Source organism: Pleurodeles waltl, chromosome 1_1 (genome assembly GCF_031143425.1).
Source record: "Pleurodeles waltl isolate 20211129_DDA chromosome 1_1, aPleWal1.hap1.20221129, whole genome shotgun sequence".
NCBI classification, from domain to species: domain Eukaryota; kingdom Metazoa; phylum Chordata; class Amphibia; order Caudata; family Salamandridae; genus Pleurodeles; species Pleurodeles waltl.
In genome coordinates this window covers 602,089,871-602,104,864 of record NC_090436.1, presented here as the reverse complement: position 1 = coordinate 602,104,864, position 14,994 = coordinate 602,089,871, and the positions used below count along the sequence as shown (strand labels likewise).

The 14,994-nt window shown below is 44.3% G+C and overlaps 1 protein-coding gene across 1 annotated transcript in view; it reads right to left on the bottom strand.

Annotated features, from left to right (window-relative positions):
• FER (FER tyrosine kinase) overlaps positions 1-14,994 on the bottom strand; it is a 772,263-nt gene that overhangs the window by 618,024 nt on the left and 139,245 nt on the right. Inside the window, exon 6 of the mRNA XM_069226363.1 lies at positions 8,687-8,824. Within this exon, the coding sequence (XP_069082464.1) occupies positions 8,687-8,824 (138 nt within the window). The remainder of the gene's footprint in view (positions 1-8,686; positions 8,825-14,994) is intronic.

Here is a 14,994-nt window from a genome sequence, read left to right as displayed (position 1 = left end):
ACAGTGATGTGAGGAACAGGGTTGAGAAAAGCTGTCACCTTTTAGCAGGTTGCTGGTGTTCCACCACTGCAGAGAGTGATAAGTTTGGAGGTCTATCAGGACTAATCCTCTAACTGACCCTGGGACTGAGACCACAGTGGAGCTCAACATCCCTGTAATGAAGGCATGTGTAGCAAGACATGGGGTAATATTGAAATGCAGGAGGCCATCATCCCTAAGAGGCGCTTGACTGTCCTGTGAGTTGTTGATTTGTCTCAAATTGAGGTAATAGTGTATGAAAATTCTGGATTCTTGCAGAATTGGGATACAGTAATCCTAGCCGTGTGTTAAGAATAGCCCCTAGATATGGCTGGACCTGTAGGGGGTTTAGGTGAGACTTGGTAATGTTGATGGTGAGCCCCAAGTTGTAGAGCAGATCTATTTTACTTGCGTGTGTTGTTGACACAGTTAGTCAATGTTGGCTTTGATAAGCCAATTGCCCAGATATGGAAATACGTGAACTTCCTGTCTGCATAGATGGGCCGCTACCACCGCTAGACACTTGGTGAATACTCTGGGTGTAGTAGCCACCCTGAGAAAGAACTGGTAATGTTTGACACCCACCACTAACCTCAAATATTTGCAATGAGCTGGGTGTATTGGTATGTGAAAATAGGCATCCTTAAGGTCTAGTATAGCCATAAAATCATCCTGTTGGAGAAGTGGGATTACGTCTTTTAATGTGACTGTTAGAAGTGGGGTCTCTAGTTGGTAGGTAGTTTACACTCTGTCTACACATAATCAGGCTTATCTCAGAGGCTATGTTTGTGTGTATACACACACACACACAGACAGACAGACACACACACACACACACACACACTCTCCCCCCCTCAAAAGTACTAAACACCAGTTTAGAAAAATAGCCACAATTTATCTGAGTAAACCAAAACAGATTTGTCGATTCCTTCCTGCGGTGCCGAGTCGATGAAGAAAATCACACTCAGGAACCATGTGTGGAAAATCCAGACGCACAGCAACAAGGGATCTGCGCTGAATCAGGCTATGTGTTGATTTCGCAGCCGCGAGACAGGCGTTGCATCGATTTTTCTGTTGCGGTGCAGGCACTGCATCAATTTTTCTGCTGCAATGGCCTCGGATCGTGGATTTTACTGCAGGTCAGCAGGTTCCACTTTCAAGGGCCCAGGGACTGGAGGAGCTCTCAGTAGAAGAGCTCAGGCACTGGCAGATAAAGTCTTTGATGTCCCTGAAACTTCACAATAGGAGGCAAGCTCAGTTCAAGCCCTTGGAAAACCTTGGAAAGCAGGATATAGGAAGCCAAGTCCAGTTCTTTCACTCCCAGGACAGAAGCAGCAGGCCAGCAGAGCAAAGCAACAGACAGAGTGGCAGTTCCTCCTACACCATACAGCTCTTTTTCCTGGCAGTATGCCCTCAGCCCAGAAATTTTCTGAAGTTGTGGGGTCAGCTTTCCAATACTTATACTCATTTCGGCCTTTGAAGTAGGCAAACTTTGAAGGAAAGTCTTTGTAGTGCACAAGATCCTGCCTCTCCCTGTCCAGGCCCCAGAAACATTCTAGGGCAGTGGTCTCCAAACTTTTTAATGCCGCGACACCCAGTTAAAAAATAAAAAATCACTGCCCCCCCCTCAGAATTTTTCACAATTATTTTATAAAGATGCAATGTTTAAATATTTCTAGACCTATTTAAACATTACAGTTAAGTACTGTTACCTTTTTAAAAATGCAATAGCATTCTTCTGCTTAAAATAAAGCCCTGTTATCTGTACAATGTTTTTTTGGCCAGAATCTGGCGCTCCTCCCCCTGGAATCCCTTGATGCCCCCCAGTTTGAAGACCTCTGCTCTAGGGGGCTGGGTGCTAGAGACTGATATGTGTCTGGACAGGCACAAGCCTATTCAAGTTCATGTGTCAGCTCCTCCCTCCACTCTAGCCCAGGAAGACCCATCAGGATATGCAGGACACACCTCAGCTCTCTGTGTGCGACTGTCTAGAGGAGTGAATTCACAAATAGCCCAACTGTCAGTCTGACCCAGATGTGTATTCAGCAGCCAAGCAGGGGCACAGAATGGATAAGCAAGAAAATGCCCAATTGCTAAAAGTGCCATTTTCAAACTTACAATCAAAAAAACAACTTTGCCAAAAGATATACTTTTAAATTGTGAGTCTAGAGACCTCAAACTCCGCATCTCTAACTGCTCCCAATAGGAAACTGCATATTTCAAGGCAATCCCCATTAACCTATGGGACAGATATGCCTTGCAAAAGTAAAAAACTAATTTAGTAGTAATTCACTGTTAGGACATGTAAAACACAGCATTGCATGTCATACCTTTTAAATACACTGCACCCTATCCATAGGGATGCCTTGGACCTACATTAGGGGTGGCTTAAATATAGAAAATGGGAAGGTTTCGGCACTGCAAGTGGGTACACACACCAGGTCGAAATTGCAACTCAAAACTGCACACACAGACACTGCAGTGGCAGGTCTGAGGCATGTTTACAAGGCTACTCATGTGGGTGGCAGAATCAGTGCTGCAGGCCCACTAGTAGCATTTGATTTACAGGCCCTGGGCACACACAATGCACTATGGTAGTAGTTTACTAGTAAATCAAACATGCCAATCATGTAAAAAACAATCACCAATCCAATTTAGACAGAGAGCACTTGCACTGTTGCACTGGTCATCAGTGGTAAAGTGTCCAGAGTCCTAAAGACAGCGAAAACGAAATTCAGCACAAGATAAAAAGCACAAAAAAACAAACAGGTGCTCAGAAGCCAAATAAAACAGGGGGAACCCCTCCAAGAGCTGACAGGTCTAACAGTGACCATGTGGGAAGTGCTCCGATAGGATGCACTCATTCAGTGGCCTGAGATCTAGGATTGGACGTAAGGATTGGTCTTTAGTGAGTATTAGGAAGTACAGAGACTAAACACCTGAGCCCTGGAGTTGAAAAGGGACAAGTTCTACAGCTCCTTTGACAAGAAGAGCTTGCACTTCCTGTTTGAGTAATGTTTGATGTCCGAGTGAGCGTGAGGTGGAATGTTTGGTGGTGTGGAAGTGAGCTCCAGCAATAGCCATGCTGGATAATGGCTAACACCCACTAGTCTGATGAAACTGCTTGCCATGTGTGTAGAAAATGCTGTGACCAGCCTCCAACAGGTGTTATATAATCGGGTGCAGGAGAGGTAGTCATTGTTTGGGGGTGGGTGTTGCTCCACACGAGGAGGGACCAGATGGTTGAGAAGGCGTCGGCTGGCATTCCAGGGCCACAGTGTTCGCTGCCAATGGCTCTGGCTCCGACTGGAGTTTCGGCGATGAGCCGGAAGGCGGGACATCCAAACCAGCTGCTCAGCGCCAACCATGGCCAGAAGGCACCGGTAGATCTGGGGCTTCTGATTGTGGATCCATAGGAATCAGAGAGTCTGTTTGAGGGGAGCAAACGATGTAGGGCATAGGGGATACCTTACTCATGGGTTGCTGAGCTGTTGCAACGTCTATTTCCAAATCTACCTCGAAGTCGGAGATGGAACTGCACTCGTTGGCTGCTCTTCTTCTGCAGCCGATGGCTGAGAGTGGCTTTTCTCTTCTTTGGCGTATTTCTGACCAAAGATGTCTGGAATGTAGTTGATGGTTCTACGTGACGTTTCCAGGTCACACTCTCGACGGTCCCTAAGAGTTTTCTTCAAACAGAAGGACTTCCAAAGGTCACAATCCGCTTCCCTGTGACAAACACAGGTTACAGACTAAACGTTGGTCTGTGCAGGGATACTTCGCGTGGCAAGAAGGGCGTCCGTTCCGGTAACAGCCAGGCATTTTAAGAAGAATGCGATGGAGTCCAAAGGAGGGCCCGAAGGGCAAGCCCATGCAGGGGCACGGTTGAAGCGAAGTGGGCCAATGAGTGATGTACACAAGTCGATACACAGATGGGAAACGCGATGGAAACAATGCCAACAAAGGAAATGTGTTACGCAAACCAAAAGGCGAACCATGATGCAGTCGAAAAGGAGCAAAGCCACACACATCCGAACCAGACGGCGGAAAAAAGCAATGTAATAATGGAGTCAATGCCCATGCGCATGATCACCAAAAAGAGGAGTTACTCTACCTTGTGATTCAAAAGACTTCTTCAAAGAAAAACAACTTTCACACATCCGGACCTAGCATTAGATGTTGCACAATGCAGCACCCATCCAAACCCAAAGGCGGTCTAAGCAGTGATGCCCACTGTTTCCATCAAATGAGGTCTGGGCAAAGGCTCCCACTCCACCAATTAGTGTTAGCTCTTGTGAAAAAAGCTCTAGCCAGGCAAATTTATAGACAAAGAAATAAGAGTAGTGAGGTGCTGTATGTTGACTAATTATATTACCCAGTCACGTTCACTACTTGGTAGTTATAATTAGGGCCATGTTTCCATCAGAAAAATATTTTTTGTGTTGCATATAAGTTTGGTACAGTTTGATGAACCGCCATGAAATTTTCCAAAACGAAAGGTTCATCCATCTCAGCTTCTTCCTGGAAGGTTTTGGGTTGATCCGTCAAGGGAGGCTGAGAAAAAGGGAGAGGGGGTTTAAATGTGTTTTACTCATGCAATTTTCCAAAGACAAATTGAAGAGTGATATCACAAAAACAGAAAAGGGATTGCACCAAATTTGGGAGAAAGCTAGATCTTGGTCACAGAAGCATGCTTTTAGTGATTTGGTTTAAACGCGTTCAGTAGTTTTGAGAAATTAAGGGTCAAGATTTATATATCATGCCACAGAGGGTTCATGGTGCAGGCAGGTCTAAAGATAAGATATGATTGGTTGCCCATCCATAAGAAAGGAGAGAGGAACAACCCGGGTAATTATAGACCCATCAGCCTCCTCGACAACCTTCAAAAAATTTTCTGTTACCAGTTGTTGAGCAGGCTGAACAAGTGGCTAGTTGAAAATCAAATCTTAAATCATCTACAAGCGGGCTTCAGAGAAAAAACTAGCACATTAGATCAGATATTTCGTTTTACTTCTATTAAATGGAAAGTTGTCGATGTTGACTTAGGCCATCTATATGTAGCATTTGTAGATCTAAAATCGGCCTTTGATCTAGTACCCCGCCACAAACTGTGGGAAGTTCTGTCTAAAATAGGAGTCCCGTGTTCTATTTTAAATATTATCAGGGATCTTTACACTGGCAACTATGGCAGAATTAGATGGGGCCCACAAGGTGAATTAACAGAAAAATTCCTTACTGCCCGAGGTGTAAGACAAGGTTGTGTTCTTGCCCCTACCTTATTCCTTCTCTTCATAAACGCATGCATCCCTTATCTTATGGAGTGCTCTAACGACTCGCCTAAAATAGGAGGGCAGAAGATCCCCTGCCTTCTTTTTGCCGATGACACCCTGCTGGTTTCTCAAACAGCCACAGGCCTATCAACCCTGCTTTCAAGATTCATTGACTATTGCAATGATTATGGGCTCGAAATCAACCGATTAAAAACCAAGTGCATGGTGTTTGGCGATAGGAAAGGCAGAATGAGACGACCTATCTATTTAGAGGGTGCCGCGCTGGAAAGAGTCAGCGATTTTGATTATTTAGGCCTGAAACTAGAAGACTCGCACAAGTGGCAGCGCCACATCCAGAAGGCAACTTTACGATTGCAACAGCGAGCGAGTGGCATTGCAAGATTTGCAGCTAGATCTCCTAGCTTTGCCATGACGCCCGCAGTAGAAATTTACAAACTACAAGCAAGAGGGGGAGCAATCTATGGAGCTGAACTGTGGGGCCACTGTTGCCTGGATGATTTGATAAAAGTGGAGAACTCTTTCTTAAGGTCATTGCTAAGAGTTCCTTCCAGTACCCCAATGCTCCCAATACGCATGGACCTAAATCTCCCTTCTATCAGCCAGATTGTTGCACTCAAGCCCCTGTTGTACTGGATTCGCCTATGGTCATCAGATTCTCTTGTCCATTATAGATGTGCGCTAGCTAACTTGATGGCCAACAACACTAGCTCCAAAATCAAGTGGTGTGCATATGTAGAAAGGACCCTCTCGCTTCTTGGTTTGGGGTCCTATTGGAAGGAACCATTATCTATTCCTAAGAATGCAACCCAGACTCTAAAGGATGCTTTCTGGCTCCATGTTCAACTTTCCCAACTGTCCGCTGTCTCGTCATCATCCATGACGGGAAACTTTTTATATTTTAAATGTCATTATGAATTTGCACAATATATGGATATAGTATCTTCCCCGTTTGCTCGTTCATTATACATTAGATTCAGGGTGGGCTCTCTTCCTTTGCGTTCCCTCACTTATAAATGGCCTAATTTTAGTTGTTCTTCTAAGATGTGTCCGATGGGCTGTGCTAGAGAAGAATCAGTAACTCATATTCTCTTCCAATGCCCCGCATACTCCAAACAAAGAGCCCGTTGGATCATTCCTCTGTGCAGAAGTAAGGGTTTTAAAAACTGCTTGCTAGCTTTGAGAATTTTTAAATCTGATTCATCGGTTTTAGTGGTTTGTTGTTTGACAAAATATTTAGACTCAATCTGGCGTATCAGATTGAACACGCTTAAAAAAGCAGAGGGAAATTTAACAATGAATGTGGTAAACAACAATTGATGGACTTATCATTGCATGCACATATCACTTTTATTGCTTCAGATGCATCCCCTACCTGCTGTTTTTATCTTTCTTAGATATTTTTTAAATCGAAATGTCTTTTTTATCTGATATGGTTTGCCAGGCTTGTATTTTATTCTTTTACCTATAATGCGTTTTTACACAACTATAAGGTGCGATTTTCCATGAGGGAACTGCTTATGTGTAAATATTTCTCTTTTCTTTTCCTTCTCCTTTTCAATCTTTTATGACTTAAATTGTTTATTATGTAGCTTGCCGTTTCTTTTTTGTGTGATGCGCTTTTATGGTATTTATATTTACCGAAATAAAGCTAATGAATGAATGATTGGTTGTGTTATGAGCTAACCAACTACCAATCTACCAATCTAATTTTACGCTATTATTGTGAAACTATTTGCTCAAAGTAATGAGGCCTCATATTGATGTTAGCGGATGAGTTCTATTCAAAACTGGCCATTTACAAAGATTCCAAAATCCAGCATAAAGAACCCAACATCAGGCATTAAGGGGTCTATCTTGCGAACACAGCTCATACATTATAATCATCGTATTTTATTTCTTTTGTACAGAGCTGGAGGTGCAAAGAGGAAACAGTCATTATATTCACTGTGGTACAGGTTTTCCAGATTGTTTGAGGTTTGACAATAGGAGATTGGGCAAAGAGAGCGATCACCACAGGGAATAACTTTATGACTTTACAGACCTTCCCTACACTGTTGTATCACAAAGGGCTAAGTCTGAGACCGCAATGGGAAATGGACCTTCAAAGTATGAATAGGATGGTAACCATTTGTAAAGATACTTCAAAGCAGAGTCAATCAAGTCTCTGTTGACCAGGCAAAGAATTTTGAATTCAATCCTTTCTTTTAAATTGGTAAGCAAAGGCAAGATTTCAAGGCTATGTTACATGATCAGATCTTTCACATTGAAAAAGAGTCAGTCAGCAAATGTACGTGATCTTTGGAGTTTGTTGAATGAGTTATAAAGAGGACTAGCTAGATGTGGCTGCAGTAAACAATACAGAAAAGGGCCACTGCACTACCCAAACAAGGTTGATTCAACTGCAAGTATGAAATAGGGAAACTGTCTAATGGAGACCATGGAGAGAAGAAAGAAAATGTTATTAGTCACATTATTCACTTGTGTAGTCATAAATGTTCTGAGGTGAAGATGGCACTGAGATTTCTCACCAAGCTCGAGGTTACAGGGGTAGCACCCAAGGCATGGGTTGAGCTCAAGTTAATTGCCTGAGGATTACCAGTGCCAAGGAGCAAAATCTCCATTTCATTTATGCAGACAGCTGTAGGCCATCCACTGTTGCAAGTGGAAAAGGAAATCACGGAAAGAGTGGCAAATCCAATATTACTGTTAAAGTGGTATATAAAAGTGTAAAATAAATAAATACATAAAAGGAGTTGTCATTTCTAAGGATTCCTTCACACCAATCAAACCTTTACAATAATGGCTATACTCAAATCTAATATCTAGGACTTGTGCAGAAGCACCTGGCCAACTGGGCCTTATCTTTTCAGCCCAATACAATTTATAATCTCCAAATTGGGAATTGCATTTTACAACCTTGGCCCTGCTCATTGTCACAAAAGGGACAGTGTTTTCTTTGAGGCGAATTGGGATTTTTTTCAAATATGAACAGTACTGTAGAGTATGTTACCACTACACACCAGATCACACCACCTATAACTTCATGCTAAAACCCATAGCTCAAATGACCATACAGACTGCTTTGTCTGCAACAAGTGGCTCTTCAAGAGCCTAAGGAACTTTGTTTATCACGAACAGCTTGCAAAGCATCTCAAAGTGATATATCTTGTAGTATTGCACTACACAAACAACACAAATTAAATAGGTACAGAGGTAACTCATGAAATCCAAAACTGCATATACAGCAAGGGCTCCACATTGACAGACTCAACAACTAGATGTATATAGCTCACTTACATTCTTTTAATGTGTGAATTAAACACAGAATGATGAAGACAGTCAAACAGGGACAGTAGTGAACCAAACAAATCGCACTTTACCTGTGAACATCTGTGAAACTATTGAATTCTGTGCTAGGGTCTATCTGATCAACACAGGTCTGAATTTCTTTGTGTACATTGACAATCTCCTCCGATACAAGGCTGGTAATTTGACTGTATTCATCAAAAATTCCTTTTCTGAAAAAAACAATACATTGACCCAGTAATATTAACTGAGAAGAGATTCTGCAAACGAAACCCTTTAAATTATAATACTATTTTATTAAAAGTTCAAACAACATAAGATCTGACACTTATCTGTAATTTTGTACCCTACCTTGAATCGTTGCACCGTGAAGAGGAGGTAACCCAGACAAAAAAAAACTCTGAAGTGAAAGTATAGTCTAAAGAAAGTTCATTTCATGCTAACTGGGTTGACCTTATCAAGGGGAGTTGGGCATGTTTTATTTTCACCAAAACTATGCTTTAACGAATACTGTTATTCATATTATTAACAAGATTATTTGTTTTATGTAAACCAAAATACATATAATATTGCTATGCACTTTATAGGAATGACAGCTCAATAAAGAACAAAGTTACTTACCCTTAGAATAGTCCCAGCCACCAGACCGGAACCAGAGGGTCCTACTGTAATGCCCACTGCAAGGTGGTGCCACATGGCTCTGCAGTGACTAAGATCCGCCTACAAGTGACATTGTAGAGCTGTATTCAAGCACCACCCATGCGCACCAATGTTAGATACTTTTTTTGTTTTGCCTCCCGTACCCTACGGAATGTAGAACAATTTGTCTGAGTCACTATGCTAATCTTCAAGCTTGGAAGCTTCTTAAACGTTAAGGAGGCCACACCACAGAACAAGGAGGCAGGGCGATGGACAGGAATGTGCAGCTAGATACCGTATCTCCCAGAAACAGCACTACCAAAGGTAAGTAACTTCCTCTGATGGATAACTATAACCACAGATTCCTCAAATTTAGACTAAACACCATAGCAATAACTCCCAAAAGGTTGGGGATTCTGGGGAGTAGATATAGACCAATAGGTCCTGCAGAACTGAATGGGCAAAGTGACATTCTCATTTGACCAGACAGTCAAGACTGTAATTTAGCTAATGTATGAACCAATGCGCATGTGACAGCCTGACTAGAATAGGCCAGCAGGCCTAGTGGGGGCTGCTTCCTGGTCAATGCAAGGCAGCTTTTGATTGAGAAAAGTATCCACCTTGACAAGGTGCTGTTTTGCACTGCCTAGCCTTTCTTTGCCCAAGAGCACCGAGTCCCTGTTCCTCTTTCAACGGGTGTGGTGGGGTGAAAGGCAGTGGCCAAAGTGGAAGGGAGTCAAGACCTTTGGTAAGAGGGCCACCGGGACCACAGTGCCAATTGGTCCAGCGAGGATGTGTGTTGGGCGGTTTCACCAAGGGCACCTTGAGTTCACTTATGAGACAGTGCAGTCGTGATTGCTAAGAGGAAGAAGATATTTAGTGTCAAAAGCCTTAAAGAACTGCTGTACATAGGATCAAAGGGCATGCATATTGGGAAAAGTTTAGACCAAGTTCTTATCCCATTGGGGAAGGGGTCAAAGCTTTTGTAAACTACATCACAACTACAGCCTTAAAGATGATTGGTCAGATAAACACAGAGGACATAGGGGCTGCCAAATAACCTAGCACTGTGCCCACCACAAGATCTTGTTGGACAAACAAAAGAACATCAGAAAGGTTGGCTTGTAAGGAGTTGCTGTTTCAGACACTACACCATGCCACAAATTTGTTCCAGTGGTCAGCATAGATTGAGTTAACGGAAGAACATCTAGCTGTAAGGATGACCTCCTTGGCTGCTAAGTAAAAACATTTAGCTGCCACCATCAAGCGCCATGCATAGACGTTGAGGGTGTGGAGACTTGGATGTATTGTTGCTTAGATCAGAGGCCCTCCTGAAATGGAAGTCAGAGGAGAAATCCTCAGGAGCTCTGGCTGGTTACAACACTCTCCTGACCAAGTCTGGGGAAGTAAGAATGACTTGGGTCCGGTGTGTCTTGATCTAATTCAGAAATGAAGGCAGGAGAGGTAGCAGTAGAAATACTTACAGTAGTCCATCCTTCCATTCCAGCTCAAATGAGTCTCCTAATGAAAGCCCTGGAGGAAGCTCCAATACTCAAAATCATTGACACTGTATTCTCAAAGGTGGAGAATAGATCTAGCCAGTGCGCTCTCTCTGTTCAAAATGCCCTGTGCCACCACAGGATGAAGATGCCACTTGTGGTCCGCAAGAAGACGCCTGTATAGTTTGTCCCCACTGGCATTCACAGATCTTGCCAGGTGGTTGAATACTAACAAGTTGTTCTGCTGGTCCAGCCACCTCCAGGGGCATAGTGTCTCATGACAACGGATCCGGGGCCAGATTGTTAGGTCAGTTCATTTTTCCGGCTCATGAAAACAGGATCCTGGGGTGCTGATCTTTGCCTTTTTGGCTCTAAATTATTGGAAAGTCTTTCCAAAGCCTTTCTTTTTTGTATTCACTTGATGACTTTCAAGGCTAAGAGAACAATTAGACTTTTGTTTAAGAAAATGCAGTATGTTCCTGTCAAAATGTCTTCTCTTTTTGTGAAAAGCCATTACTGATGGGAACAAAACGCCTAGACAGATCCCCCTTCTGACTGCATTGTTTTCTTTCCAGAAGTCTATCATCCAGAGACCTGTACCCACTGTCAAATATTCTCCAGAATGACCCTCAAGGACAGGGAGAAGACCAGGCTGCATGGCTTTCCGGAAGGACGGCAAGAAATATCAGTTGGATCAACAAGAGGCCATGGGAAAGCAAATCCTTCCTCCTGCTCCCGGACTCCCAAAGAGGGAGATCCAGGAAGAAACACCATCAGAGGAAGAGGCAACGTTCCCGTTCGACAAGCAAAACGTTGAGAACCGAAAAGCTACTGGCATATTCATTGTCAATGGGTACACCATTGAAGATGCCGTTGTAACATCACCTTTCAACATCAGTCACTGTTGATGTCCAAAGTCTATCAAAGCCACCCGTCGTAAGACTCCCGGCGTTCTCTGTCAAGGGACATGTCGACATTACCATCAGAGCTTTATTCAACCACAGATTCTAGACCTAGCTGCACATCAAGGTCACAATCTACCTTGAACATTTACCACCAATGGCTTCGAAGCTTGCAACGAAAAAGAGTGCTGGACACATCTGACTGTGGCTATTATTCCTGTACATACTGTCCATCGCAAATGACACCCGAGATCCACATCTGCTCATTTCTCTCAGGTACACCAACTAAAACAACATCATATACTCTGCCTACTGCTTCTGTAAGACCCCTGAGCAGCCCACAACTGACTGCTTCTCCACCTTAAACTCCACAATGATCTAAGAGTCTAAGAAGTAGCCATCCCTCCAGATGTAGACTAAATATAAGGAACTTCTAAAAGCAGGGCATCAACCGGACATTACAGAAGATCTATGATGAGATTGTGATCTCCTATTCGAAGGTGATTTCCAACCTGGACTACCTCTATTAGCTCATCTATCTGAGATTATTCTTCTACTCTGACAGGCACAGCTCCGACAAGACTCTCAGTAGTAGATGATATACCAACCTTTAAGGCTGTGGTGGTAAGAGAAGCCGCAAAGTTAAATCTCAGACGGGAACCGCACTGAGTCGGACATGATTCTTGGCAGCGACTGGAGCAGAGGAGAAGCAGGCGTGCCACATGTCAGTCAGGAGATGGCAGCCAGGATTGCTGGCTGATGGACCCGGGCTTCAGAGCTGAGCAGCGAAGCTCCTATTTAGACACGCCCCCCCCACCCAAAACATTAAATATGAGGTAATTCATAGCACAAAGTCATTCAACCATGTGGGTGCTCTTTGGCATAAACAAAGAGTATGTGTATGACATTCTCCTACTTCTCTCCTTCTGCCTGTAGAGAGTTGCCTAAGCAATTTTCCACCACCTGAGGCAGGACCTGGGTCCTCTACCACACGCCCACTCATGACCATCAATTCCTCAACAGTCATCACCATCAAACCACTGCAATCATCAACACTCTCTTTGTACTTTATTAAAAGAAACTCTCTTTGGATACAAAGCAACATCCCTTACATTTCATTTTTACTCATTTTTCAACTATTAACACTTCACCTTGTAAGATCGATTAAACTTTGAGAACCAACAGAATACTCCCAGATTTAGGGGGTCATTACAACCCTGGCGGATGGCGGAGAACCGTCGGTAAGACCGCCAACAGGCTGGCGGTCTTACCCCAGCGTATTATGACCATGGCGGTTACCGCCATGGTCATCCGCCAGTTCTCCGTTCTGCCCGCCAGGGCGGAGACGACCGCCGGGCGGTATTTGGACCCAGCTTACCGACACGGTTTTCCAGCGGTCTGAACTGCCATGAAAACCATGGCGGTAAGCACTATCAGTGCGAGGGAATTCCTTCCCTGGCACTGATAGGGGTCTACATCCACCCCCCACCCCGACTCCCTCCCCTACACCGCCCACCACCCCGGCCACCCCCCAAAGGTGGCAGGGCCCCCCTCCCCACCCGACCCCCAACATCACTTCACCCATACCCACACTACACGCACGCAGGCACCACCTACACACTCACACGCACACACGCCAACATACATGCCTACATCCACACACACAGTCAGACACGCACACCCACATTCAAACATACATGCACACATCCATACAGACATACACGCACTCATTCCCATAGATAGAACACACCCGCAAGCATCCATGCACTCACACACCCCCTCTACATACACAGACGCACACCCCCATGCACCCACACAACACACAACAACCCCCCCCAACCTTCTCCCCTCACGGACGATCGACTTCCCTGGTCCGACGATCCTCTGGGAGGGGACGGGAGCCATGGGGGCTGCTCCGCCGACACCACACTGCCAACAGAACACCGCTGCGCCGAATCACAGGACGTGATTCGGGGGGCGGTGTTCTGCTGACGTGGCGGTGGAGGTGGAGCAACCTCCACTTCCCCGCCGCCCGCCAGTATGGCTGTTGGCGGCTCTCCATCCTAAAAAGGACGGAGAGCAGCCAACAGTCAGAATACGCCGAGCGGAAAACCGCCACTACTGGCGGTCTTCCACACGGCAGTCTTGTTAAAAGACCGCCAAGGTTGTAATGACCCCCTTAGTCTTAACTCAATCTCCATTCTCATTCCATCAAAGAGACATTCCATCAACTAGTCTGGCATTCTCCTTTCCACCTCTTGACCACTCATGTAACCATCATGGTACCATGGTGGAGCCATCTTTTCTATCCCTCATCTTATAAAAGGAGAAAATAACAGTTTGTTACTTGCGGTAGTTTTAAATGGTAATACCATGTCCCTGACCGATTCATCAACTGTCAAACCACCCCTGGCAGCCATCTCTAGAGATCTGTTTACTAATATGTTACCCCTTTCCACGTGCCCAATGGACTTGGGATTACAGAGTAAAGTCCAACTCCATATGCACCAGCCATCCCCCATTTGAGCCTGCCTGATTCAGGTAACTTCCTTTAGTGGGCACCCTGCTTTAACTCACTGGCAAGAGGTTCACTTAATGACAATGGGCGATCTATTTGAGGACAACAGCCTTATTACATTCAATGAACCAGTGGTTCAATCTTAATTACACAGGGTCCAATACTTAATGCACTGCAAACCCTTTGCCAATACTGGACAATATCACACACCAAGCCTGAAATAGACACTCTCATTCAAGCCCTGCACACAATGGGATTGAGTTTTAGGCACATCAACTGGTTTCATAAAGACCTACTATAGCATACAGCAATATGCTAAATATGCCTCTATATGAGAAATGGGGGACACAAGCAAGCAGGGCCTTCCATGAGAAGGAATGAACAAAGGCCATATCCTAACTTCACTCAGTATCCTGTAATGCCAAATTCTAGCTGATTCAGTATTTCATCCTCCACAGGGCTTATTTATCCCTCACAGAAATCAATAAATATTTCCCACAGCTGCTCCTCAATGCTCAGCCTATTTGCTTCTCTGAAAGTACCCATCCTACAATTTGTTTGGCCCCAAGTCCTAGATCTACTATCCACCCTTACAGTTACACCCATATCACACGAATGGTGGTGCTTGGTGCTTCTAAGTAATTGCAGAAGATATCAATCCAATAATTCCATTCAATCCTGGGAATTCGAGGATACCCAAGAAAACTAGGTGGCATAATTATTCATTGTGGGAATGTTATGGTGGTATGATTGAACTGTTAAATTGTCTGAGAAGTGCGAGCATCTACCAATGTAAGGCTGTTTTGTGCGCTAGAAGAAAATGT